General features: G+C 39.9%; 5 protein-coding genes across 5 annotated transcripts; 2 read left to right on the top strand and 3 right to left on the bottom strand.

Moving 5' to 3' along the window:
• Positions 1–83: 83 nt before the first annotated feature.
• On the top strand, positions 84–1,847 carry LOC103454179 (glucan endo-1,3-beta-glucosidase 5-like). Its single transcript, XM_008393773.4, has 2 exons — positions 84–454; positions 627–1,847. Exons 1-2 carry the CDS (start codon positions 108–110, stop codon positions 1,768–1,770), a joined length of 1,491 nt encoding a protein of 496 aa, XP_008391995.2. The 5' UTR covers positions 84–107; the 3' UTR covers positions 1,771–1,847.
• A 692-nt stretch (positions 1,848–2,539) lies between these two features.
• Positions 2,540–5,680, top strand: LOC103454169 (uncharacterized). Its single transcript, XM_008393762.4, has 6 exons — positions 2,540–3,502; positions 3,662–3,759; positions 4,287–4,311; positions 4,506–4,626; positions 4,713–4,847; positions 5,094–5,680. The coding sequence occupies exons 1-6, from the start codon at positions 2,998–3,000 to the stop codon at positions 5,302–5,304; spliced, it is 1,095 nt and encodes a 364-aa protein (XP_008391984.2). The 5' UTR covers positions 2,540–2,997; the 3' UTR covers positions 5,305–5,680.
• Positions 5,681–6,046: 366 nt separating this feature from the next.
• Positions 6,047–12,488, bottom strand: LOC103454158 (alpha-aminoadipic semialdehyde synthase). Its single transcript, XM_070807562.1, has 25 exons — positions 12,401–12,488; positions 11,953–12,244; positions 11,719–11,805; positions 11,503–11,632; positions 11,115–11,288; positions 10,947–11,029; positions 10,637–10,753; positions 10,456–10,531; positions 10,092–10,263; positions 9,896–9,992; positions 9,613–9,779; positions 9,482–9,533; positions 9,257–9,397; positions 8,802–9,146; positions 8,571–8,651; positions 8,314–8,379; positions 8,096–8,213; positions 7,818–7,947; positions 7,657–7,736; positions 7,405–7,563; positions 7,099–7,336; positions 6,880–6,988; positions 6,630–6,788; positions 6,484–6,553; positions 6,047–6,390 (listed from the first exon to the last, which is right to left on the bottom strand). Exons 2-25 carry the CDS (start codon positions 12,199–12,201, stop codon positions 6,338–6,340), a joined length of 3,153 nt encoding a protein of 1,050 aa, XP_070663663.1. The 5' UTR covers positions 12,202–12,244; positions 12,401–12,488; the 3' UTR covers positions 6,047–6,337.
• A 2,047-nt stretch (positions 12,489–14,535) lies between these two features.
• Positions 14,536–15,977, bottom strand: LOC139189173 (alpha-aminoadipic semialdehyde synthase-like). Its single transcript, XM_070807561.1, has 4 exons — positions 15,842–15,977; positions 15,395–15,686; positions 15,162–15,248; positions 14,536–15,027 (listed from the first exon to the last, which is right to left on the bottom strand). Exons 1-4 carry the CDS (start codon positions 15,955–15,957, stop codon positions 15,010–15,012), a joined length of 513 nt encoding a protein of 170 aa, XP_070663662.1. The 5' UTR covers positions 15,958–15,977; the 3' UTR covers positions 14,536–15,009.
• A 3,082-nt stretch (positions 15,978–19,059) lies between these two features.
• Positions 19,060–21,459, bottom strand: LOC108171435 (uncharacterized). The gene is made up of 7 exons (XM_070811353.1): positions 21,408–21,459; positions 21,023–21,196; positions 20,858–20,940; positions 20,552–20,668; positions 20,357–20,446; positions 19,906–20,248; positions 19,060–19,280 (listed from the first exon to the last, which is right to left on the bottom strand). The coding sequence occupies exons 2-7, from the start codon at positions 21,141–21,143 to the stop codon at positions 19,060–19,062; spliced, it is 975 nt and encodes a 324-aa protein (XP_070667454.1). The 5' UTR covers positions 21,144–21,196; positions 21,408–21,459.
• Positions 21,460–23,922: the final 2,463 nt, after the last annotated feature.

Genomic DNA, 23,922 nt, shown 5'->3' with positions numbered 1-23,922 from the left:
TAAACATTCATCTGATTCCTTGCCTTTCCTCTCATCAACGGACATTTCCACCCAGTAGAAATACGCTCGAAAAACCGAAGACTGAAGTAAGGAGGGCGTAAGAAAACATGGGTTTCCGGTTCTTGTTGTTCTTGTTGCTCTGCGTTACCAGCGAAGGCGTGGTGAGAGGGGTGCTTGGCGCTGGCGGCTTGGCGTGCAACTGGGGAACCCGTTCCACACACCCGTTGCCTCCTAAGATTGTCGTCAAGCTTTTGAAGGACAATGGCTTCAGCAAGGTGAAGCTGTTCGAAGCTGATGCCGGGGCATTGCAAGCTCTGGGAAGGTCTGGCATCCAGGTTATGGTGGGGATACCTAATGATCTATTGGCACCACTTGCTAGTAGTGTTACTGTCGCTGAGAAGTGGGTGTCTCAAAATGTATCTTCCTACATATCTAAAAACGGCGTTGATATAAGGTAAATGACTCCAAATTTTTGTTCGTATTACTCAAAATTGTAAAGGTTTCACACAGTCCTATGTTGGCCCACCCAATATAAGGGAGTCGCACTTTTTACGCGTGTGGTTCACCTATCGGACTCAAGAATTTCTCCTATATTAGATATCAAATTAACATCTGAATCTAAGCAGGTATGTGGCCGTGGGCAATGAACCTTTCCTCACAGCCTACAAGGACACTTTCTTGCAAACCACGCTTCCAGCACTGCAAAATATTCAAGCAGCCCTCATAAAAGCAGGGCTAGGGAGGCAAGTGAAGGTGACGATTCCCATAAACGCCGACGTTTACCAGACTGACTCCGGCCTTCCCTCCGGAGGCGACTTCCGGTCCGACATCCGCACCCTCATGATGTCCATCATGAAGTTTCTAAGCGACAACAACGGCGTTCTCACCATCAACATCTACCCTTTCCTCAGCCTCCAAGCCGACCCCGATTTTCCAAAAGAATACGCCTTCTTCAACAACACTGCGAAGCCCGTTGTCGATGGCTCGATCTCCTACACCAACGTGCTTGATGCCAACTTCGACACCTGCATTGCCGCCCTCGAAAAGAACGGCTTCTCCAAATTGCCTGTCATTGTTGGAGAAGTCGGATGGCCAACGGATGGTGACCCTAATGCCAACATACAAGACGCCCGGCGGTTCAATCAAGGCCTTCTAAACCGAATCCTTGCGGGACAAGGCACCCCAAAGAGGTCAGCCGCGCCCGACATTTACATATTTGCACTCATAGATGAAGATGCCAAGAGCGTTCTGCCCGGGAATTTCGAGAGGCATTGGGGGATGTTCAATTACGACGGATCACTCAAATACCCGTTGGACATGGGTAGCGGAAAATCTTTGGTTCCGGCGAAAGGGGTGAAGTATTTGCCTAGACAATGGTGCGTAATGTCGCCGGACGCGAGCACTTCCGATCCAAATTTGGCTCAAAGTATCGACTATGCTTGCTCCCATGCAGATTGCACAAGTCTTGGAAATGGATCTTCTTGTGGAATGCTTGATGCTAAAAGCAATGTCTCTTATGCTTTCAACATGTACTTCCAAACAATGGACCAGCGCAACGATGCCTGCAACTTCTCTAGTCTTTCAGTCATTACGAAGACGGATCCAACTCCGACTCAGAATGGTTCGTGCCGGTTCCAGATCATGATTGATCTCGAAAAGTCTCGACCGCGGTCTCCTGCTTCGCCGGCTGCTGGATTGAGAGAGCACAGCTCCTACAAAGTTGCGATGGGGTTACTTGCGCTTGTTCTAGTATCCACATTGATCATCTAAATTTTCACCACCACTTGTATTGTATATATTTTAAGGGTTTACTTTGCAATGAATCGATGCTGATTGTTTTTTACCTACATTTGTGTGATCTTGTCCATTTTAATCCCCTTCATATTGAAGCGATGTATTTTTAAATCAGATTAACTGATTACATTATATGATAGTTGAATTAACGATTGATTCGCTAATCGAACAAGTACGAGAGAATTTTAACAATATTAAAATGGATGACAAATTTTTGTATTTTGTCCATGTGTCTGGGTAACGTGATTGTCTGACCACATACACAAAAACCCCTTAACTCTTTTGTGTTTAGTGCATTGTACGGATGTCCAAACATCAGATTTTCTCTTGACTGTAAACGTAAGGATGATACACTCGATTATAAAACAGATTCTCTAAAAAGACAATATTAATTATTCCATGTCGGAACATGTGAACTATTGAAATAAAAGAAATTGTTATTGATGTACAAAGAGAGGTAATGACAATTACAAAGTTACTAATCATGTAGTTGATTAGGGTTACTCTAAATAATCATAAAATAACATCAATTTTCATATCCGAAGCAAAAGCCAAAATTGGACACCTTTTCTTTTCAATGGCGATGAAAACACAAAAATAAGCAACAAAAGGAGACGAAAAGAAAAGACAGAGATGGCCCACCACAAGCAGAAAACGTGGACACAATCAGGACCGTCGGATCACATTAGTGTGGGTCCCATAAATGATACACACAGGAATGAACAAAGGAGAAGAAAGTTACCGAGGGAGGGAAGGCATCTAACTTTACAAATTAAATTTTTGTAATTTAATCGGAAATCAAGGCCGAGTTTCCGCTTTAACCAATAATTAATCCTCATAAACTAAAAATTACTAAAAACTAATTCAGAATTAAACAAAAAATAATAATTATTAGATTTTTTCTGCAAATTTATACGATTGGATCACAGCTTCAGAGAAACAGACAAGAGAGAGAGAGAGAGAGGGGAGGGAGAGAGAGGAGAGAGCTTCCAATTTCTCTGCTTTTATGAATATACGTGACTTGCATTCTTTGGATTCACCTTCCCAACTTCGTGCATCCCGTGGCCGACTCAGAATTTTGCAGAGGAATCTTCCGGCTACGTTTTGGGAGTTGGGAATTCCCAAATCGGCAGTTTTTAGGGTTTATGCTGCAATCTCTGTGAATGTTGGGGTTTTGGTTGTGAGGGGCATTTGGGGATCGTTATGTTGTTGTTGAAAAGGCAAGGCGTCGATCGCTTCCTCTTCGCAAGCTCAAAGCACCGACCTTTGCTCCTCCATTGCCGCCAGCAGTATACAGAGGCCATGGCGGCTGCTTTTTTGTTTAGCCATAGTGGATGCAGAGGGTTTCAAACCCAAGCTCAATGGACGCCTTCCCATTTTTCTGCGGGCCATTCTTGCAAGTCTGCGAATTTTCCCGGGAAAGCTGGAATTTTTCCTGGGAATCTGAGGAATACAAGCATTGGGTGCAATTTTGTTGTGAAGGGGTGCTTACAATCTCAGCATCATCCCCACAATCAGTCTCATAGCAATAGCATTAAGCGTCATCCCAATGCTCAGTTGGTTCGTGATCTTGAGCTGGACCTCCGCAGCTCGGATACCGTTGGATTGACCTCCTCAAATGGTTGCCAGGAGCGCGGAGGCCGGGCCGGAATCCCACACCATCCTTTGCCCGGTGATAAACTCGTTGTCGCGGTCGATGTGGACGAGGGTAATGTATATACATTGATTCTCATTTTCTGTTACGATTATTATGTTGTCTTTTATATTTGCCAACTTGGGTTTGTCTTGATTTAACCAAAATGAGAGCTTGGAACTGTTTTTAGCTGATATATGGTTATTTTGTCCGAATGCTGTTTTTTATGAGCAGTATTGGGAAACTTTATCTCGGCTCTCAACTGCTTTATTGCTGATCGTTACTCGTCCAACCATTCAGTTTCGGAGTACCATGTGTATGAGTTCTTCAAGGTATTACCTGCCAACTAGTTGAGCCAATGAATCTAGACTGCTACATATATAGAGTCATGCAATTGTGGTTGTTGGTTTGCTTGCTTGCTTGTTTGCCATATTTCGCATTGCAAGTTGATATGCCTCAACATTTCAAATGTTTTTAGCATTTTTCATATAATAGCGAACCTGTGAGTTGTTTACAAGTATGCTCGTAGTAGTTGGCGGTTTACTTTGTATTCTCGACTTGAAGTCTATATTACATTGTGAACTGTGATTTATATTTCAGACGTTTCTTGTGTTGGAATATAGTAATATTTGCTTGCCTCATCCATTCCTCGCTCTGTTTGATTGAGTTGAGTTGAGTTGTTACTCCAGAAATCCGAGTTCTTTACTCCGTAGTTTAAGGTGCCAGTTCTCTTTGGTAGCAGGCTTCACGGATATATTTTTACATTTTCTGTTACCCTTTCCCTTGATACGCTTTCTTGGGAGAATATTTACATTTCCTTGAACATATCCTGATGCATCAAATTTCTTTTCTGTTACAGATATGGAACTGTTCACGTGATGAAGGTACTTTAAATGTGTCCATCTTTTGCATTAAATCACCAGATTCTTTTGGTTTCATGGTCAAATTTTTGATTGAGACATTTGATAAATGTTTTGAGATTGCTGCTTAAAATTTTACTTGCACTTTTTTTCCTGCCATATCTTTTTTCCTTTCTTTAAAGCATAGTCACGATTGATTACCTAATTCGTTTTGACAGCCGATTATCGTGTTCACGAGTTCTTTAAATCATCATATTTCAAGACCGGGATCCATCCACTCCCAGGTGCTCAGGAGACGATTCATAAGTTGTCAGATTTCTGTGACCTGTCGGTTGTGACGTATGTACAATTAGCTGAGACCATTTTATTATTATGGTTATCAGAGCATTTAGTAACTTGATCTTTTGGCATCTCTGTGCTAATAGGTCTCGGCAGAATGTAATTAAGGACCACACTCTTCAATGGATCGAACAACATTTTTCAGGGCTGTTTCAGGAAATTCACTTTGGCAACCACTGGGCTTTGCATGGAGAGTCCAGGCCTAAGTCAGAAATATGCAGGTATCCTCATGAACAACTTCAGATGGTTTCGAAGATGTTATATATTTGAAACTTTATGCATCTGTTGAAGCATTTTTCCTTCAGTTTTTAGAACCTATAAATCCGCTTTTCAAGTTTCCTGTTCCAATAATGATGCATGTTTACCTGCTTGTTGGTTTGTCGACTACTATCTCCTCATAGGACCCAATCGTTGTCCTACTATACATAGTATAGCGACTCTCTGTTCTGATGACATGTACTTGCCAGGTCCCTGGGAGCAAAGGTTCTAATCGATGACAATCCAAGATATGCACTTGAATGTGCCGAGGTGGGGATCAGGGTTCTACTTTTTGATTATGAGAACTCATATCCCTGGTGCAAGACGGAGTCTATTGATCAACACCCCCTGGTCACCAAGGTTCATAACTGGGAAGCTGTCGAGAAGCAGCTGATGACCATAAACAGCATAATTTCATAGTTTTTATTACAACCCATTGCCAGATTGACTGCCACTTTGTCAAGATATGTTGAGAACATGGAGTGCATCAGAAGGATGCTACAGAAAGTATCGTTGATGACGAAACTCCAAGTCTTTAGAGACCGGACCAAATAGGGTTGTCCGGTGAAAGTTTTAGTAGGACAAGGGTGAGAAGTGATAATATCATATCATTACCCCAACTTCTGGCAACTAGGTGTCTGATTTCTGGAAGCCAACCCTGGATTGGGTTTGGTTTCTATTCCTTTTTCTCCTTATTATTCATTTAGAAGAGAATAGGGTAAAAGGAAATTTCTTAAGTTGTAAATATGGAGGATGACGAAAATTCTCGAATAATCCAAAATTTACCATTGTTTAACTGTGTGACCTTGTTTTATTCTTTAGGTTTGCTGGTTGTTTTGTATTTGCCATTACTGCTGCCAGGGGTGGGTTTGAAAAACCGAAAACTGATTAAAACTGAACTGATTGAAATCGAACCCACCCCTAACTGCTGCTGCAGTTTATTAGTAGAACGACTGAGATGTCGAATTTTGTTCTAACCCTAATATTTTGTTTTTGACAACCATGAAAATGCCTGCACACTGCATTGAACTTATGAATCGGTTGTTTCTCAATTTTGTTGCACAAACTTGTACAGCGTTACCGTTTGATCAAGTTCGTTTGAACCCGACACGATAACTGGCTCAATTCGATGTAATCACAAAGCATTCCTGGAGAACTCAAGTGTTTGAATTTTGATCTGATAAACTGTCAAATTCATTGTTCGCATCATTATTTTTCTTACACCAAGTAGGAACAGTAAGCTCCTCCCATTTGCAGACGCCATTTTCCGCTAAACTTAGAAAAAAAGGCACTGCAAACTTCTCACTGGAGCCCTGTTACATAATTTACGTCATACACTTCCTTTCAAATATCTGTGCTTCCTTGCGCCCGAGCGATACCAGGCAGTAGCGCGTCGAGTTTCAAGTTGGATCCGTCGATATTTGTCAGGAAGGACGAACGGAGATGGTTCGGATCACTCGATCTTCTCCATTAACTTGATTCCATAAGCTTGTAGTATATCCATTGCTGCAACACCACAAAAATACACCAGTTATGTTGCGGACAACGAAAATTCATGTCGAAACGGCTAAATCATGAAGAATAAGAGCAAGTGGTGACCTGGGACGTATACTTCTGGTTCGATAGGTCTCAAGACGCCTCTCGTTTTGATCTTGTTTCCAAGTATGAGCTGCAAGGAAGTAAATTTGGTTAGGGATTTATCTCACTGCATACTATAGAAGATCATAGAAACGTGTAGCAAGTACCAGAGCTCCAATGGCCGCCGGGACTCCCACAGTGAACGCCATGGCGGAGATCATTTTACCGCTTTTCATTTTCCCGAATTCCAGTAGAGTGCCTGTATGCTTCTCTCGAAGTCCATCCGGGAACTCAACCTCCACTTCATGATGCAAAAGCACCATGTCCTGACCACAAATCACACAGATTATGCATAATTTTGGTGTAAAATGACTTGGCTATCATAACGCTGTTTCACTTGTCTCACAAGTAACCTACCTGTTCCGTGCTGGAGTACGCTAATCTCTCTTCCATCCGAAGACAAGCAACTTCAAATGCGCTTTTGCAAGAGGCGGGGATCTCTTTCTGCTCGTGAAGTCCCAGAAATCTGTTCCACAACGGAGAACAAACCGATACATTTCAGTATTACTCTGTCTAGAAAATACAAGCACACAAGAAGAATGGAAAGAAAACGGGTAAGAGGTGCAATGTGCATACACGATAGTCTTAGCTGCCCTCACAGCAGCTCCTTGCTCTTTGCAGTATCCGAGCGTGACAATCCTTTCGGGGATGATTTTCTCTCCGATCAGAGGTCTGTCCAGATCTTCAGTTTTCATTTTGAGGAGTTCAGACAAAAATTTCCTGAACGTGGGTCTATTTGCATCCTTAAGAAGCGGATGAGGTTCAGATTCGAATAAACCAATTCTTGAAAGCGTTGCCATTAGTTCTCCGAACCCTACGCAAAATAGAATTCAAGTAAGAATCTAAGCATTAATTTAACCTAGAAGCCAAGCAATGTCATACCTTCATATCGAAGAGTTCCACGAAAGACTGTTGATGCTTCATGTCCTATTCCATACAAGTCCCCATAAACTAGGGAGTTGCGATTTGGAAGGCATTCTAACGAGAAGGCTGGAAGGTCTGGAACCCGATATTTCGCAGCTGAATCATAAAGATCCTTCCCTGAAATTTTGTACCATAAAGATAAAAGTGAAAAAGTGCAGAATGACTCGTATTCATTATGATAATCAAAATAGCTCATCACTGACAACATACCATCAACTTCTACAATTTTGCCGTTAGATTTGTACGTTGCAGGATTACGTCCAGCTCGAATAGCTCCTGCAGGACTCCAGCTGAAATGATAGGTTAATAGAAGTTAGAAGTAAAACTATAAACAGTAGATATAATTAAGGAGGGTATCCAATCCGAGTTACCTGAATTTATATGCTAACGGATTGTTTGCTGCAGCTGGGGATGGCAGTCCACCACAGTAAGAAGTGAAAGACCTTATTTTCCCCTTCCGAACGTGGGCTTGGTTGATCATCTTCATCGCCATCATATGATCTGAAGTCGGACGAAATCAAAATAGTAGTTGCATTACTAATATGCCAAAGTTTTTGCCATCACAAGGACTAGTTTCAATTGTTCTCTTTTTGATCATTTGAAGGCGTTTCTGGTTATTCTAAAAGCACTTCCAGACATAAGTCATTACCTATCCCAGGGTCCAAGCCCATCTCACCAAGAATCGTAATACCAGCACTCTTTGCCTTCTCATCCAGTTTTGACATGGATTCATCAACATAGCTAGCAGTGACAAGATGCTTTTTAAGCTGAATGAAGACACAAAACCTTTTTCCTTAGCTGAAGGAAGGCAGAAAAAGTAAAGAACGAAAAACAAAGAAAATATAACAGTGAGGCAACGTGAAGTACCTCAATACATGCATTTGCTACAGTAACGTGGCAAAAAGCCGGCAGTAAACTTATAACAAGTTCAGCCTGCATGAGGGAAACAAAGAACACCAAAAATATAAGAGTGCGATGGAAGCTTTGCAAGTTTTGAACACCGAAAATAGTACACATCTAAGTTAAACAAATCATTTTGATCATATGTAATATAGCTGCTAGGCATGCGATTTCTCTGAAATTCAAAAACTGCTCTTTAAACCGTACTGTAGAAAAGTCATTACCTCCGATATATACCTATGCAGACTGCCAGTGTCCGAAATATCAAGTTGAACTGCTGTTGCATTTGGAATACCTTCAGTGATCTGCTCCAAAATTTCAGCATCAAAATGTTCAAACGCGAAAAAAATGAGATGAACACATAAAAGTTTGCGCATCATTCTTGAATGAAAAAATATACATCATGATAGAATTGAAAGCAGGTTTTTGAAATATGTGATTTTCTGCAGCCATACCTCTTCAGCATCCTTTAGGTAGAGAGATGCAACAGTAACTTGCACATCATTAATCTCTTCGAATTCATCTTCAAAGCATGTTTTGTACCATTCGTGGGATGACATTCCGCTAACTGATGCTAACATCTCAGCAGCTGGCTGGCAGACCCGGCCTGCTCCAATAATCAGAACCCCAGCCTTTCTTTTCGTGTCATTTCCCTTTTTAGTGGGACTGTGCTGGACTTCACCAAAACTCAGAGAAATCTTATTTTTCTCTTGCTTTAAGTCATGATTTTCGTTTGAATTCGCTAGAGAAGTTAAAGAGTCGATAATTTGATCAAGAACGGCCGTGTCATCTGCACCCACCTGTCCATAACAACGAGTTCATGCTATGAAATTTGACGTAAAGATAACTTGTACTCGAAGATACCAAAGTGAACCTCTCCGATGACCAAACTGGCTAGAGGTCTACTTACTTCAAGTTCGGAGAATGATAGAGAATTCGAACATTGACCCACGTCACACTTAACCAAATGAAAGGAGCCGCCTGCAGCTTCAATGATATCTAAGGCCTCATTTATCAGAAACTGATCAAATAGGTGACCACTGAGAGATACCTGTGATTTAGAATGAAACTCAGCATATATGGCATGATAAGCGGAGAAATATCCGAAATTGTTAATAGAAATAGAGAAACTTACTGATATGTTGTAGTTCTTGTAGTTGTGATTAACATGATTCTTTGATATTTCTCTGCAAATCAAAAAGAGAATATATGCTTAACACCAAAGAACAAGGGCAAGTATATATGTGAAATGAAAGCGAAACTTACTCTGAGTCTGACTTTCTCATACGCGGAATATATTCATAAAATGAGGTAAGTGCTCCTCCATGGGTAATGCAAGCTCTCCTTAAATGTGCAGGCAACTTTGTAATGTCTTTTGTAGAAGCCAAATTACCAACAAAATTGGACAATATGTCTCCAAAATGTTTCGAAGCCTTCCCAAAATTAAAGAAATGTTTTATCAAACCACGAGAAGTATAATCTCTGGCATTAGACTATTCTAGAATTACTGCATTTATTGAAAAAGAAGGCAGGGATGAAAGTAGTGCACCTCTTTTGCAAATTCTGTCGGAAGAATGTCCACAGCTTGACATATCACACCAGCGCCGTCCATGTCACGATGGTAAGAATTAGTCACAGGATCGTATCTGCAAACCATGTTACCGAAAGAACTGTTATTTTCAAAGCTGCAAATGCTATTTTGTGAGCAAGAAAATGCTTTTTGAGGTGGTGTTTATGACTTGTACCTGAAGAAAGGTGAGTCAATTGATGTGGTTTGGTTGACAAATTCTATTGACCCCCCTATGTCACAAGTTATATCAGCGATTCCAACAAGCACACTTGCTTTCTTTGTTAGATCTTGAACCTGCTTGGTACTCAATAAGCGAGGAAATCGTTTCTCCCAATACATGCAATTCACTGCAAGGCGAAAAGAACATAAAGAGTAAATTTTGTCTTTTTAAAATCTAATGGGATGAGAGAATGAAATGGATAACGATAATTGAGAACCAAAGGTTTCGAAAATCCTTAAGTTAAAATCCAAGGCATTCATTTAATGACATTAACTCTACTGATTTGTCTAAAAAATTGATAGAAGAGTGTAAAGCATACCGATTACAGATGCATACGGGGCTATTTTTTCGTGGAAAACAGGGTTGTAGTGTTCTGGATGTGCATAATAGTCGGCCTGAAAATTGCAGACGTTTTGAGTTAGTATATTCTGTTATACGATAGCGAGAAACAAGACGTGAGGAATGAAGAATTAAAAGATGACTATGAGATCAGGGCTTACTTTGTCAAATTCTCTTGTTGGATCTTCGTGTTCAACCATGTTTTTACTAGTCACAACACAACCGTATACTTGGAAGATCCTTTTCGATTTTCGAGTAGTTTGAGCAGCATCCTTGGCCTAATCAGTAAAAAAAAAAATGAAAACCTAACACAAAGAAGAGTGACATCTATTTGTACAGAGCTGTTTCCACCTAAACTTTATGTCTCTCGAGTCGATAAGAACCTAATTAGAAGTGCATTTTCCCTTCTATTATTGTTATCTTACAAGATCAAGTTGGAACAACATATACCGTACTAGTTTTACTACTTACCGCCACAAATAGTGCCGGAAGTTCGCTTGGTTCCACAAAAGTATGAGGAAGAAGCTTAAATATCTCTTGTGCACCAGAAGAAACTACAGGAAATAAAATTGCATGAGATATATTTTGCTATTAGATGTTGTAGAAATTTAAGCTTCGTAAGAACAAGCAATATTGTACCATTTCCTGAACCGGTGAAAATGAAGACAAGAGGACAGATTCCTGATGGCAGTCCGCGAGTTGCTATCTCTTCGCCCACAGAAATTACAGCTGCCTTAGCGGCAGCCAAGGATGGATACATATAAGATGCACCCAACGAAAGAAACGGTGTCGAATATCCAAGACTTAGGTACCCTAAGACAAATTAAAACAAGGTGAGAAAAAACCTGACATCCAAAGTACCCAAAAGTACACAAGAGATGCTCAAACATTAACATAGCTAAACAAAAACGAATACGAAAACGCCAGCTCATGCATTATTTCAAGCCTAAAATTGCCTTGAACAACACAGATTCACCATAGCAGATGAATTCAAAACATCTCAGATACTGTATGAATTGGAACATACTCTGTCCTAAGCCGAGCAAGAAGTCGATAAATCCTGCTCTACCAGCATACTTTCCGAATGCAAGTAGTCTTCTCGCATGATCCCCGACAATAAGCTCGTAATCATAGAGAGACACTCTTTCTGCTAGGATCTGGACACCACACAGAGAGTTATAAATTGCTAACGAAGAAAGCAAGTATTTAAAACCGCTCAAAACATACGAAAATCAAGCAAGACCTTATCCAAGAGTGGCATGTTTTCCTTCTGAGCCTTATGAGTATGCGAAAAAAACGCATAAGCTCTATCCGGCAGAATCATCTCCAGCTGCACCAAATCCAAACAATTGTATCAAAATTTGTGATCAATCGACAAACTTTCTCTTTACAAGGCGATATTCTAAACTATTCTGTTTACGTCGGCATATCGATTGACAAACTTGATGGTATATAAAACGAACGGAAAAATGAGTACCTTTGGCTGTTTAATGCCGAGGATCAAACCACAATGTGACAAATCCTCAGAGATTTCACATCCAACATCTTCATACATTGCATCATGATGAATTCTCTTCGTCGAGGGCTGCAGTATGATCCGAGAAACTCCGGTTTTATCTTTCCCGCTGTGGAGCAGCCGAGCGCAGTGAGACGGCGTCAGAGGCGCTCTTCTCTCCCACTTGTTCACAGACTCAGCCAAAATCCCCACCACCCCATTTCCAATCATTGTAATCTTAATAAAAAACCGAAACCGAAACCAAAACCAGAATCTACACCAACACCAAATTATTTCAACAATTCATCTCTGGAAACTGGAAAAATTTCAAACAAACCAAAGGCAATGACCAAATCGACGAAAACAAAAAAAACACAGTGATCAAAATCGAAATCGAGACGAAACACAGCGATTAGAAACGCATTTTTACCAGACGAAAAATGTGTTTAACTTGTTGAATTTTTGTGTGATCGTTTTGTTGGTGTAGGTAATTCGGTAGGAAAGTTTGGGAGGCTGGTGCTTTTATTTATAAGAAAACTTATGAAAAAAAAGTTTGAAAACTTTTAAGATTTAAAATAAAGTAAATAGAACTAGAATTAATTTTTTAGTGTAAAAAATATGTTTTTTCGTTAAAATAAACAGTACCATGATTTTTTTGTTAAAATTCTCTTATGTCTATCACATGCATGTGATAATTCACGTGAGTGAGTCAGGAACCGAGTCGTGACTCAGCCATACCCATAATCAGCTGTGACACCTATTTTATATATTTCTAGTTCGAAAAGAAGTTTTGTTACTGGGCTTAGAAGAAAGCTTACGAAACACATTCAATTGACTGATAATACCCGAATCGTGAAAAAAATAAGTTTATGCGCTTATAAGTTGGCCTTTTAGGATCAATACTGAACGGCCAAGTCGCCTTCAAACCAAACTACGAATTCTCATTTCTTTGACCGCTAGAAACCTCTTTATGTGATTCAAGAAGTGGATTAGCTTAACTAGACTAATCGACTTCAAACCTATCTTGAGAAAGCCAATCCAAGGCTTATAGGAGAGTTGAAAACGACAAGCGCACCTTATAGTATATAGAGAAAAAGGACAAACTACTGTTTTTATCCGAGTCGTGGCATGGGTTTCAGAGCTTCAACTAGGTCCATGATCCCACCAGATCACGCCACGTGGGATTGTTTCCCCAAGCATGGTGACGTAACGGACTTCCATTTCTTTGCCGGTTGGGACAAGTTATCACATATTTAAGTGCTTTTCGCACTCGGACCACTCTCTCTCTCTCTCTCTCGTCAAGTTATCAAGTATGCATTATTGGACGGATAATGATGGATATTATAAGGGGTGTAATATTCATACATTTTATTTTATTTCTCACATATTTTTTTAATTTTTGATTGTCGAATCAGATGAATTGAAGAATATCAATGGACAAAAATTATCAAAAATGTGTGAGAAGTAAAATAGTGTGTGTGAATATCACACCCTATTATAAATGTGGATATTGTTCCCATTGTTGCCATTTTTGTTTGTCATGGAATCATGGTTACTAATTTACTTATCATAATATGATGTGAGCAATATAATTGATATTTTAATTTAAAATATAACAGTTAGTTTTCCTTACAAGAGTTTTTTAGTAACGGCAATTACTTTAAGAATTTCTCCAAAATGTTACCTACTCTTTAATTGGTACTAATAATTAATTGTTAGTCCTTTTGGGTGCGTTTGGTACGTGGGACGGGACGGGACGGAACGGGACGAGGCGTTCTGTCCCGCGTTTGGTGCGCCAAAAATGGGTGGAACGGGCTGTTCTACGGAACAGATTTTGGGTGTTTTTGCGTCCCACCTTCCCCTGGAACGGGTTTGTTCCACGTCTGTGGAACACAATGTTTTACCATTTTAAGACAAATATACCCCATGTCTTTTTCAAAAATTACACCTTCGTTCCGTCCCGTCCCGTCCCGTTCTGTTCCGTTCCGTCTGCGTACCAAACGCACCCTTTAGGCATTCAATCAGATGAGCAATATTGATTTTCATTTAATTGACAAATCAAGATAGGATTTTATTTTTTTTCAATGTAAACTTTTATATAAATAATTAATTATTTTTTTGCATATAATATAATATTTTAGTGAATCAGGTGTTGAGTTTCCAACCATGCGTTTCGGTCTCGGATTTGAAACTCTCCTCTCTTCTAATTTGTTGTAATAATTTTGAAATCATTCATCTCTCTCTAATAATGATAATTTAAAAATAATAATAATAAACAAGAAGGATGACATAAGAAAACTTACCATGGTAAGGATATGGTAATTGTATATGCACCAACAAAAGTTTATCCGCACACTCAAAGTTTAATATTTAATTAATCACGCACTTATCTTCAAGAATAAAAATTCTTTAAACAATTGGATACTAACAACTGTTTGTAAACACTAACAAGTACTTATCATATCATGAATTACTAGATGACACGTATTAGTAAGTTTATACGTTGATTTATAATATAAATAATTTAAATTATGAGTGCGAAATTCTATAATAAGTCACAAAGTGTATGGAAGACGAATTTCTTCACCATTTAGGAGTCTAATTAAGTATTGCTCAATTCCTTATGCAGAACTAATAATAAAAAGGAACTCAAACATTAATTAATGAAGTCCACACACTTGGCTAGTAAGAAATTATTCAGAGATGAAAATTTCTACAGTAGTGAATCGCGTTGCGGATGGAAGTGAGTGGTTGCTCGTGCGCCTCTCATAAAGCAGCCACCCTCGTTTTGTTTTTTTTCTCCATTGGTTTATTCAATCCGAAGATTAGAAAAACGAGGGACGAGAGTTTAAGCAGAAAATGTGAGTATAGAAGTCACTTCTTTATCAATATGCCTCCAGTTTGGATGATCCGCTGGCTCCGAGTACAAGGGAAGACATCGCTCTTGACGACCACGAGATATCCGAGGTTTAAAGCAAACGAGGTCTCTTTCCAACATTACTGTCTGATCCCAAAGGCAAGGAAACCAATTCGTCTTGGTTACGGATTAGGTGGATCCTGCAACTCTTGAAGCCTTAGCAGAACCATTCTTACACATCCCATATTGCTCATAAAATTGGTATGCACATTAGATTCTGTACAGGAAAAACAAATCACAGAACGGAACGTAAACTAAGCAAATCAAACAAGACCTTATCCAAGAGTGGCATGTTTTCCTTCTGAGCCTTATGAGTATGCGAAAAAAACGCATAAGCTCTATCCGGCAGAATAATCTCCAGCTGCACCAAATCCAAACAATTGTATCAAAATTTGTGATCAATCGACAAACTTTCTCTTTACAAGGCGATATTCTAAACTATTCTGTTTACGTATGCAAATCAATTGACAAACTTGATGGTATATAAAACGAACGAAAAATTAGTACCTTTGGCTGTTTGATGCCGAGGATCAAACCACAATGTGACAAATCCTCAGAGATTTCACATCCAACATCTTCATACATTGCATCATGATGAATTCTCTTCGTCGAGAGCTGCAGTATGATCCGAGAAACTCCGGTTTTATCTCTTCCGCTGTGGAGCAGCCGAGCGCAGTGAGGCGGCGTCAGAGGCGCTCTTCTCTCCCACTTGTTCACAGACTCGGCCAAAATCCCCACCACCCCATTTCCAATCATTGTAATCTTAATAAAAAACCGAAATCGAAACCAAAACCAAAATCTACACCAACACCAAATTATTTCAACAATTCAACTCTGGAAACTGGAAAATTTTCAAACAAGCCAAAGGCAATGACCAAATCGACGAAAACAAAAAAACACAGTGATCAAAATCAAAATCGAGACGAAACATAGCGATCAGAAACGCATTTTTACCTGACAAAAAACGTGTAACTTGTTGAATTTTTGTGTGATCGTTTTGTTGGTGTAGGTATTAGGTATGAAAGTTTGAGAAAGAAAATGAAGAGAGAGAAAGTGACAAGTGAGCACATGCAGCTAGGTGGATGATATTGATATGAGAAGTTGGGGAAATTTGTACATCACGTATTTTAATAAAAATGGTGAGAAATTTTATTTTTTAAATTATTAACTTTTTAGCACATATCCCATAATCGGTCACACTGAACAATCTTTCGAGAAGTTGGTGCTTTTATTTCTAATCGCATGCATGTGATAATTCACGTGAGTCAGCGACCGAGTCGTGACTCAGCCATGCTGATGATCAACACTTTACAGTACATGGGTTTCCGAGCTGGACAAGGGTTGTGTGCCCTCCTTGTTCCCGTGTTCTTCTATCCGTGTGGTTACGGTTATGCCACGTCAACATTTTATATTACTATTTATTTTTGTCTTATTATCTTTATAAAAAAATAATATAAAATGTTGACGTGACTTAACCTTGACCACACAAAATAGGAGGGCACGAGAGAGCACGGGAACAAGGAGGGCAGACAATCCTTGTCCTTCGGAGCTTCCAGTAGGTCTTAGGGGTGGTTTTGGTACATTACCGTACCAAAACCTTTGTGCCAATTACCATACCAAATATTTGGTACAGCAAAATCTATTACCATTATCATACCAAACTTGGTATACCAAATAGTTTGGTTGATATGGTATGCCAATGGTAATTGCCACTTTGTTTTACGCCACTTAGTTTGCCCAAAATCTAATATTTTTTAATTAATGTAGAAGTGTAAAAAATATAGAAAAAATATATAAACACTCGTAATTACAAGCTTTACAACTTTCGTGAAGAGCTTAACTTTGAAATTCGCCATTATAATCATATAAATCATAGATCAAAATTTAACTGTTGATTGTTGTTTACATTTACGCTTCATTTTTCTCATCAAATTTTGTTTTCTTCGGATTTTCTTATTTGAAAACATGATCTATTAGAGGATGTAGAAAGATGAACAGATTGGACCGTTGATATTATGTTCATAGTTTTATAGTTAGGGAAAATATTGCTTGATGTTTATAAAGTTTCTACAAACTGTATGATATTGACTCATATTTCAGTTAACCGTAAATATCGAAACGTGATATCAAAGATCTGAACCGTTCAACTTCTTACATCCGTCAGATAATCATATTTTCAAAAAAGAAAATTTAAAAAATGAAATTCAGTAAGAAGAATAAAGCGTACATGACAATCGACGGTTAAATATAAATTTAAGGTTTATGGATTATAGGTGTTGGATTTTGAAGCTGACCCTTGCATGAAAGTTGTAAAGCTTATCACTATGAGTGATTGTATATATATATATATATATATATATTTTTTTTTTTTACATTTTTTACACTTCTACAATAATTATTATTAATTTTGCCCTCAAATAATTATATGAATAAATACATAATATAATATTAATAATATTGGTAGGTACGATATACTACCGATACTAGTTTTGGATACCAGTACCTTACTGAAACACTATGGTACGGTACAAATACCATACCATTACCAATTGGTACAAAGTTTTGGTAATAATTTGATATGGTATGGTTGGTAAGACGGTTGGTACGGCAATTTGGTAAAAATTTCCACCCCTAGTAGGTCCATGATCACGTGGGACTGTTTCCGCAGGTACGGTGACGTAACGGACTTCCACTTCTTTGCCGGTCGGGACAAGTTATCACGTATTTACTCATATAATATGAGTGCTTTTCGCACTCGGACCACTCGCTCTCTCCCTCTTATCAAAATTATCGAGTTATCACGCATGCATTATTGGACGGATAATATATTACAAACGTGGATATTGTTCCCATTGTTGCCATTTTTGTTTGTCATGGAACCATGGTTACTAATTTACTTGTCATAATATGATATGAGCGATATAATTAATATTTTAATGTAAAATATAACAGTTAATTTTCTTTACAAGAGTTTGTTAGTAACAGTGTGACAATTACTTTAAGAATTTCTCCAAAATGTTACCTACACTTTAATTGGTACTAATAACTAATTGTTAGTCCTTTTAGGCATTCAATCGGATGAGCAATATTGGTTTTCATTCAATTGACAAATCAGGATAGGATTTTTTTTTTCAATGTAAACTTTTATATAAATAAATATATTTTTTTTTGTTTTTTGCATATGATCTAATATTTTAGTGAATCAGGTGTTAGGTTTTCACCCATGCGTCTCGGATTTGAAACTCTCATATCTTCTAATTTATTGTAATAATTTTAAAATCTTTCCTCTCTCTTTAATAATGATAATTTAAAAATAATAATAATAAACAAGAAGGATGACATAAGAAAACATACCATGGTAAGGATAGGGTGATTGTATATGCACCAACAAAAGTTTATCCGCACACTCAAAGTTTAATATTTAATCAATAACGCACTTATCTTCAAGAAAAAAAAAAATCTTTAAACAATTGGATACTGCTTGTAAACACTAACAAGTACTTATCATATCATGAATTACTAGATGACACATGTTAGTAATTTTATACATTGACTAATTGACTAATAATTGATCATAACCTAAACCAAGTTATCTGTTGCTAGAAAGTAGTTTGGAGTTAGAATTGATAGGAAGAACTTTTTCAAACACTCACATATTATGAAATCAAATTGTCAATATAGATTATTGATGGCATTAAACTACAATCCAGAAATATGAAATGCTAGATATCTCTTTATCTATGCTCCCCTTCATATAGAGAAACAAGAATGAGAGAATGAGAGCATAAATAGTCGCCAAGAGCTTTGATTGCGTTCCACAGAAAAAATTGGAAAGGTGCACTGGTGAAAACCTCTCACATAGAGTTATTGTTACCTTGCCGATGACGTACTTTATTGCCTCTCTAATCAATTTGCCGATGAAATACTTTGTTGCCTCACATCATCGGCTAATATTTCAATACAGAAGGAAAAGTTCCCGTCAAAGTTTACTCGTCAAAACAAAATTTGTCAGGGCATCGAATTTACGCCTACAAAATGATCGTTGACTAACGTTTCAATTTTCTCGGCTAAGATTGACATTGTAAATTGGTTCTAGCGTGAGTATTCAACCGACAAATTAAAATTTTCATCGAGAAAGGACTCTTGTGCCAACAAAATGTTGCTTTGTCAGCTTATAATTTGTCGGCAAAATTATAATTTCTAGTAGTGACACTCTGAGATTTTGAAGTGGACGGTTGCTCCTGCTCATCCTCAATCTTAACAGGAACATTGAGATCAATATGCCTCCATTTTATATGATCATCCGCTAGCTCCGAAAACAAGGAAGGCCATTGCTGTAGCTGATCATACTTATAATCTGGGGGTCCACTTGGACGAGGTTGTAAGATGTAATCTGAAAATCAACAAGTTACTAGGATCACATATAAAACCAAAATAATTACAATAAACCAATCAAACAATTAAAAGGGAAATAAACTTATCTTCCGAAGTGGAGGAAGAAGAAGAAGCCATGACTGCTAGGGTTTCAAGGAGGAACTTCTACACTATAGCAGCTGAGAGTCCTTGTGCACAAAAATAGGGTTTTGCACTAGAATAAAATGATGCTGTGAGTGTAGGGACCTCCTAATATATAGACGCTCATCCCTTTGATCCGGCCTATTAACTGATTAAAGGGATATTCCAAATCAATTAGGATTTCATTATAGTCCTAAATGGTAACGAACTCTTTCTCAACTAAATAAGGTTTTCATAATTAATTGCACTAAATAAGGACTCCTAAACCTAACCAAATAAGGCTCCATAATTTTCTTAACCATTAACTCAGATTGACCAAGTTACTGTATGTCAAGAAACAGTGAGCACAAGTTCTTTGACACTCACAACTTACAGAGGCTTCTTCTCAAGACTACTCGTTGATCCTAATGACAAGGGAAGCAGTTCGTCTTGGTTGAGCAATAGACCGTGCACCCTCCAACTTTTAATGTGTGAGCCTTCCAGGAATTGAAATATGACTTGACATGTATCTCTCTGCTGCTCGTCTAAATCCACTAACTTGAACCACACATAAGTTGCCTCAATGTTGTACTTCAAATTAGGATAAAAGTCTTTTTCCCCGTTGATGAGAACATAAGGATCATAAGGAGTCGATGCTTCAACAACAATACATAGAGCCAATCCGGAAGTCTCATCTTGTAAGTTTAGAGGAATTTCAAAACAACATTCACTGCCTCTAACAGCTTCTTCACCTTCATTTTCTGATGGAAGTTCAAATGTTGTTGGATGTTTAGAGGTATAGCTGAACCACTTGGGAACTTTAGTGCCTGGAAGAATAATTTCCAATCCAAAGCGCCAAAGAGATTCCTACAAAATTAAATAATGTTTAGATAACTAATTACTAACAGTCTGTGATCTGATGTCTCAAGTATCAACAAATTAATTTCAAGAGAAATTAAGAAGAGAGTTAGGAACCTGATTCAACAAATTGTTTTCCAATGATGTGCAATCGGTTATTTTGTCAAATTCTGAGTTTTGAGTTCCTGAAAAATTAATCCAGAGTGCCTGAAAAATGCAGACGTTTTGAGTTCGTATATTCTGTTATACGATGGCGAAAAACAAGAAGTGAGGAATGAAGAATTAAAAGATGACTATGAGATCAGGGCTTACTTTGTCAAATTCTCTTGTTGGATCTTCGTGTTCAACCATGTTTTTACTAGTCACAACACAACCGTATACTTGGAAGATCCTTTTCGACTTTCGAGTAGTTTGAGCAGCATCCTTGGCCTATCAGTAAAAAAATTGAAAACCTAACACAAAGAAGGGTGACATCTATTTGTACAGAGCTGTTTCCACCTAAACTTTATGTCTCTCTAGTCGACAAGAACCAAATTAGAAGTGCATTTTTCCTTCTATTATTGTTATCATACAAGACCAAGTTGGAACCACATGTACTGTACTAGTTTTACTACTTACCGACCCAAATAGCGCCGGAAGTTCGCTTGGTTCCACAAAAGTATGAGGAAGAAGCTTAAATATCTCTTGTGCACCAGAAGAAACTACAGGAAATAAAATTACATAAGATATATTTTGCTATTAGATGTTAAAGACATTTAAGCTTAGTAAGAACAAGCAATGTACCATTTCCTGAACTGGTGAAAACGAAGACAAGAGGACAGATCCCTGACGGCAGTCCGAGAGTTGCTATCTCTTCACCCACAGAAATTACAGCTGCCTTGGCAGCAGCCAAGGATGGATACATATAAGATGCACCCAACGAAAGGAACGGTGTCGAATATCCAAGACTTAGGTACCCTTGACAAATTAAAATAAAGTGAGAAAAAACCTGACATCCAAAGTACCCAAAAGTACACAAGAGATGCTCAAACATTAACATAGCTAAACAAAAACGAATACGAAAACGCCAGCTCATGCATTATTTCAAACTTAAAATTGCCTTGACCAACATATTCACCATAGCAGATGAATTCAAAACATCTCAGATACTGTATGAATTGGAACATACTCTGCCCTAAACCGAGCAAGAAGTCGATAAATCCTGCTCTACCAGCATACTTTCCGAACGACGAGTTCCTGATATGTCGTCGTCGAGACTATCCTTCCTCCATCAGGCTGCCTACCTCTACATGGAGCTCGGAGGAAGACGCCGATCTTCGTCAGACCTGGGGGTCGTTTGTGCTTGCTCGCGACCTCCCTCTCGGCTGTGATGGGAAACGGTTGGGTTGGGAAGTATATCATCCGAACTTCCTTGCCCGACAACTCGGCTACCTTCAGGGCTGCCCCGTCCCCCTTCTCTCCTCGCGAACAATCCTAAGCCGTGGACGTGAGCCTTGTTCCTCGGAGACGGAATGTAATACTGCCGTGAGGGAGTTCCAAGAGCGCTGCCAAAAATTCCGCCTTCGACCAGCCACCCCAGAAACCCATTGCACCGACATCTTCGGTGAGTGGTGGGAAAATTACATCCGGGAGTTCTTTGGTGCTCCGGTCGAAGAGGTGCTAAACAAACTCTTCGGTGACCGTCCGAAGAAGGCCTCGGCTCCCCAAACTCAAGGTAATTTTTCATTTATCACCGGTTCCTTCCAACCTTGCATATCGATTTGCCTTACTGAATTATTCTTATCTTCTCAGGTAATCGGCCTTCGAGAAAAACGGAAGCTGTTGTTCGGGCCGTGCCAACCAAACGACCTCGCCAAGAGGCCGAGCCGACCGTCGAACCTCCGCCACCTGCCAAGCGGGTAAAACAACTGGCAAAGAAAGGCGCACGGGAGATCCATGTCATCTCCAGTCAAACTACAGGGGCGACAACTCCCAGTGTTTCCCCTTCTCCTGCCGTTGTTCAACCCTTGGTCAAAAAACAGCCCGCCCCGGTCGCAGAGACAGTTCGACCGCGACCTGTTTCTGGGGCTGATACACCAGTTGTGCCTCCCTCCGTCGAGGAGGCACCCATTCCAAAAAAGGTGGTTTCTGCGACCAAGGGAGCAGCCCCTGAAAATCCAAAACCCTCGGTCTTCATCCTGGAAGAGAGTGAGGGGAGCGACGAGGTCCCGCTGGCAAATCGCCCTCACTCCCGTCGGTAACCTTCCCCAAGGTCAGAGATGGTGGTTCAAGCCGGCCCCTCCACGGCTGATCGTAGCAAGCGCCCAGTCGAGGAGCCAACGGCGGTGGCCGAACTCCTCGCTCCTCCCCAGGATCAGGATGTCCCTGCCTCCTCCGAAACGGCTGTTCCGGTCGGCCCATCTGCAGCCGACCGTGGCAAACGCCCGCTCGAGGAACCCGAGGCGACGGCGGAATCGCCCGTTCATCCTCAAGACCAGGGCTTCCATATTCCTCCACAGGAGGTTACCTCGGCCTTCGTAAGTCCCTTCGACCATCTTTCCTTGATTGCTTTTTTTCTTTAGAATTCTAAACGAGGAAAATAATAAATGTCAGGTGCCTGTACATTCTTTTCACCGAGAATTCTACGCGCCGAAGGGCGTTATCTATATTTCGTGGCCGCCTCAGTGGCCGTCAAACATAGATAACCTCCATCGGCCGCGTGAATTGAGAAGCAACCTGAAACACTGGGCTCGGCCATTGAGTTCTTTAGGTTCGACTAACGATCCTGGAGACATGGCCGAGGTCTCCTCTCGGCAGGTTAAAAAAAACGAAACCTTCTTGCTACTCTTGTCATGACTTCTTTTAAACTTAACCTGATTTGTATGTGTAGGCTTCCTGGGAGGTCGAATTCAAAGCCCTCCTCTCCAGTACCACTGCCGAGTCTGGCCCTTCGGCCGCTACGACCGAAGCTGCCGATCTCAGCGCCCTAACCCAGCTGCGAGAAGTCATGTCGCTCTCATCATCACAAGTACTTGAGCGCAATGGTCTTGATCTGCTCGGCGTGTGTCTGAACGACCTTGGAGCCGACGGTCGCCTGAACGGAGATGCCATTGTTCGGGCATCATCTGCTTTGGAGCGCGTTCGGGAGACATTTAGTATCTTCCAGACCGCTCTAAAGGCCGAACAAGACCTGCAAGCCACCACGGTCGTTCAAGACACCCTCCGTCCGAAGATTGACGATTTACGGGCAAAAGGAGACGCGTTAGCCGAGCTCGACCGTCAGATGGCCGAACTAGCAAAACGTCGGTCGGCCATTGCTTTCGAGCTTGCTAGGGACTTCGAGTCAGGCGGGAAGGATTGCCTAACCGAGTATGCGGCAGCCAAAAAATGAGTCGAGCGGCTGAAGCTGGACAAAAAGAATCGGCAAGCCGAAGTCCTCATGGCCGACGTGCGGTGGTTGGAGTTGAAGGCTCTGCTCAGCACTCTTCTTCCCTCTTCTCCTTAAATGTATCTGAATGTAAACCAACCGACCTACTCATTTTGTAAATACTTATCAATTTTAATGGACTGGTTTACTATTCCCGCATTTCCCATGTGACCGGATAATATTTCTTCAAAAACTTCCCATTAATCGGTAATCGGTAATCTGTGGACCGCGCCGGTTCGGTCTTTAAGATGATACGCCCCTTTTCCGTATACTTTAT

Source organism: Malus domestica, chromosome 02 (assembly GCF_042453785.1).
Source record: "Malus domestica chromosome 02, GDT2T_hap1".
Lineage (NCBI taxonomy): Eukaryota > Viridiplantae > Streptophyta > Magnoliopsida > Rosales > Rosaceae > Malus > Malus domestica.
The sequence above is the reverse complement of the archived record's forward strand: the minus strand, read 5'-3'. Positions and strand labels throughout refer to the sequence as shown.

Coding starts and splice junctions, on each gene's coding strand:
- LOC103454158 (XM_070807562.1), bottom strand. CDS start 12,201: ATGATTGGAAATGGGGTGGTGGGGATTTTGGCTGAGTCTGTGAACAAG. Junction 10,754..10,946: donor TTCCGGCACTATTTGTGGCG/GTAAGTAGTAAA, acceptor TTTACTGATTAG/GCCAAGGATGCTGCTCAAAC. Junction 7,948..8,095: donor GGGCTTGGACCCTGGGATAG/GTAATGACTTAT, acceptor GTCCGACTTCAG/ATCATATGATGGCGATGAAG.
- LOC139189173 (XM_070807561.1), bottom strand. CDS start 15,957: ATGTGCTCACTTGTCACTTTCTCTCTCTTCATTTTCTTTCTCAAACTT. Junction 15,687..15,841: donor AGTTACACGTTTTTTGTCAG/GTAAAAATGCGT, acceptor GTGTTGGTGTAG/ATTTTGGTTTTGGTTTCGAT. Junction 15,249..15,394: donor TCGGCATCAAACAGCCAAAG/GTACTAATTTTT, acceptor GATTTGGTGCAG/CTGGAGATTATTCTGCCGGA.
- LOC103454179 (XM_008393773.4), top strand. CDS start 108: ATGGGTTTCCGGTTCTTGTTGTTCTTGTTGCTCTGCGTTACCAGCGAA. Junction 455..626: donor AAAAACGGCGTTGATATAAG/GTAAATGACTCC, acceptor GAATCTAAGCAG/GTATGTGGCCGTGGGCAATG.
- LOC103454169 (XM_008393762.4), top strand. CDS start 2,998: ATGTTGTTGTTGAAAAGGCAAGGCGTCGATCGCTTCCTCTTCGCAAGC. Junction 4,312..4,505: donor GAACTGTTCACGTGATGAAG/GTACTTTAAATG, acceptor TCGTTTTGACAG/CCGATTATCGTGTTCACGAG. Junction 4,848..5,093: donor CCTAAGTCAGAAATATGCAG/GTATCCTCATGA, acceptor TGTACTTGCCAG/GTCCCTGGGAGCAAAGGTTC.
- LOC108171435 (XM_070811353.1), bottom strand. CDS start 21,143: ATGTATCCATCCTTGGCTGCTGCCAAGGCAGCTGTAATTTCTGTGGGT. Junction 20,249..20,356: donor AAAACAATTTGTTGAATCAG/GTTCCTAACTCT, acceptor TTAATTTTGTAG/GAATCTCTTTGGCGCTTTGG. Junction 19,281..19,905: donor CGAGCAGCAGAGAGATACAT/GTCAAGTCATAT, acceptor GTTGATTTTCAG/ATTACATCTTACAACCTCGT.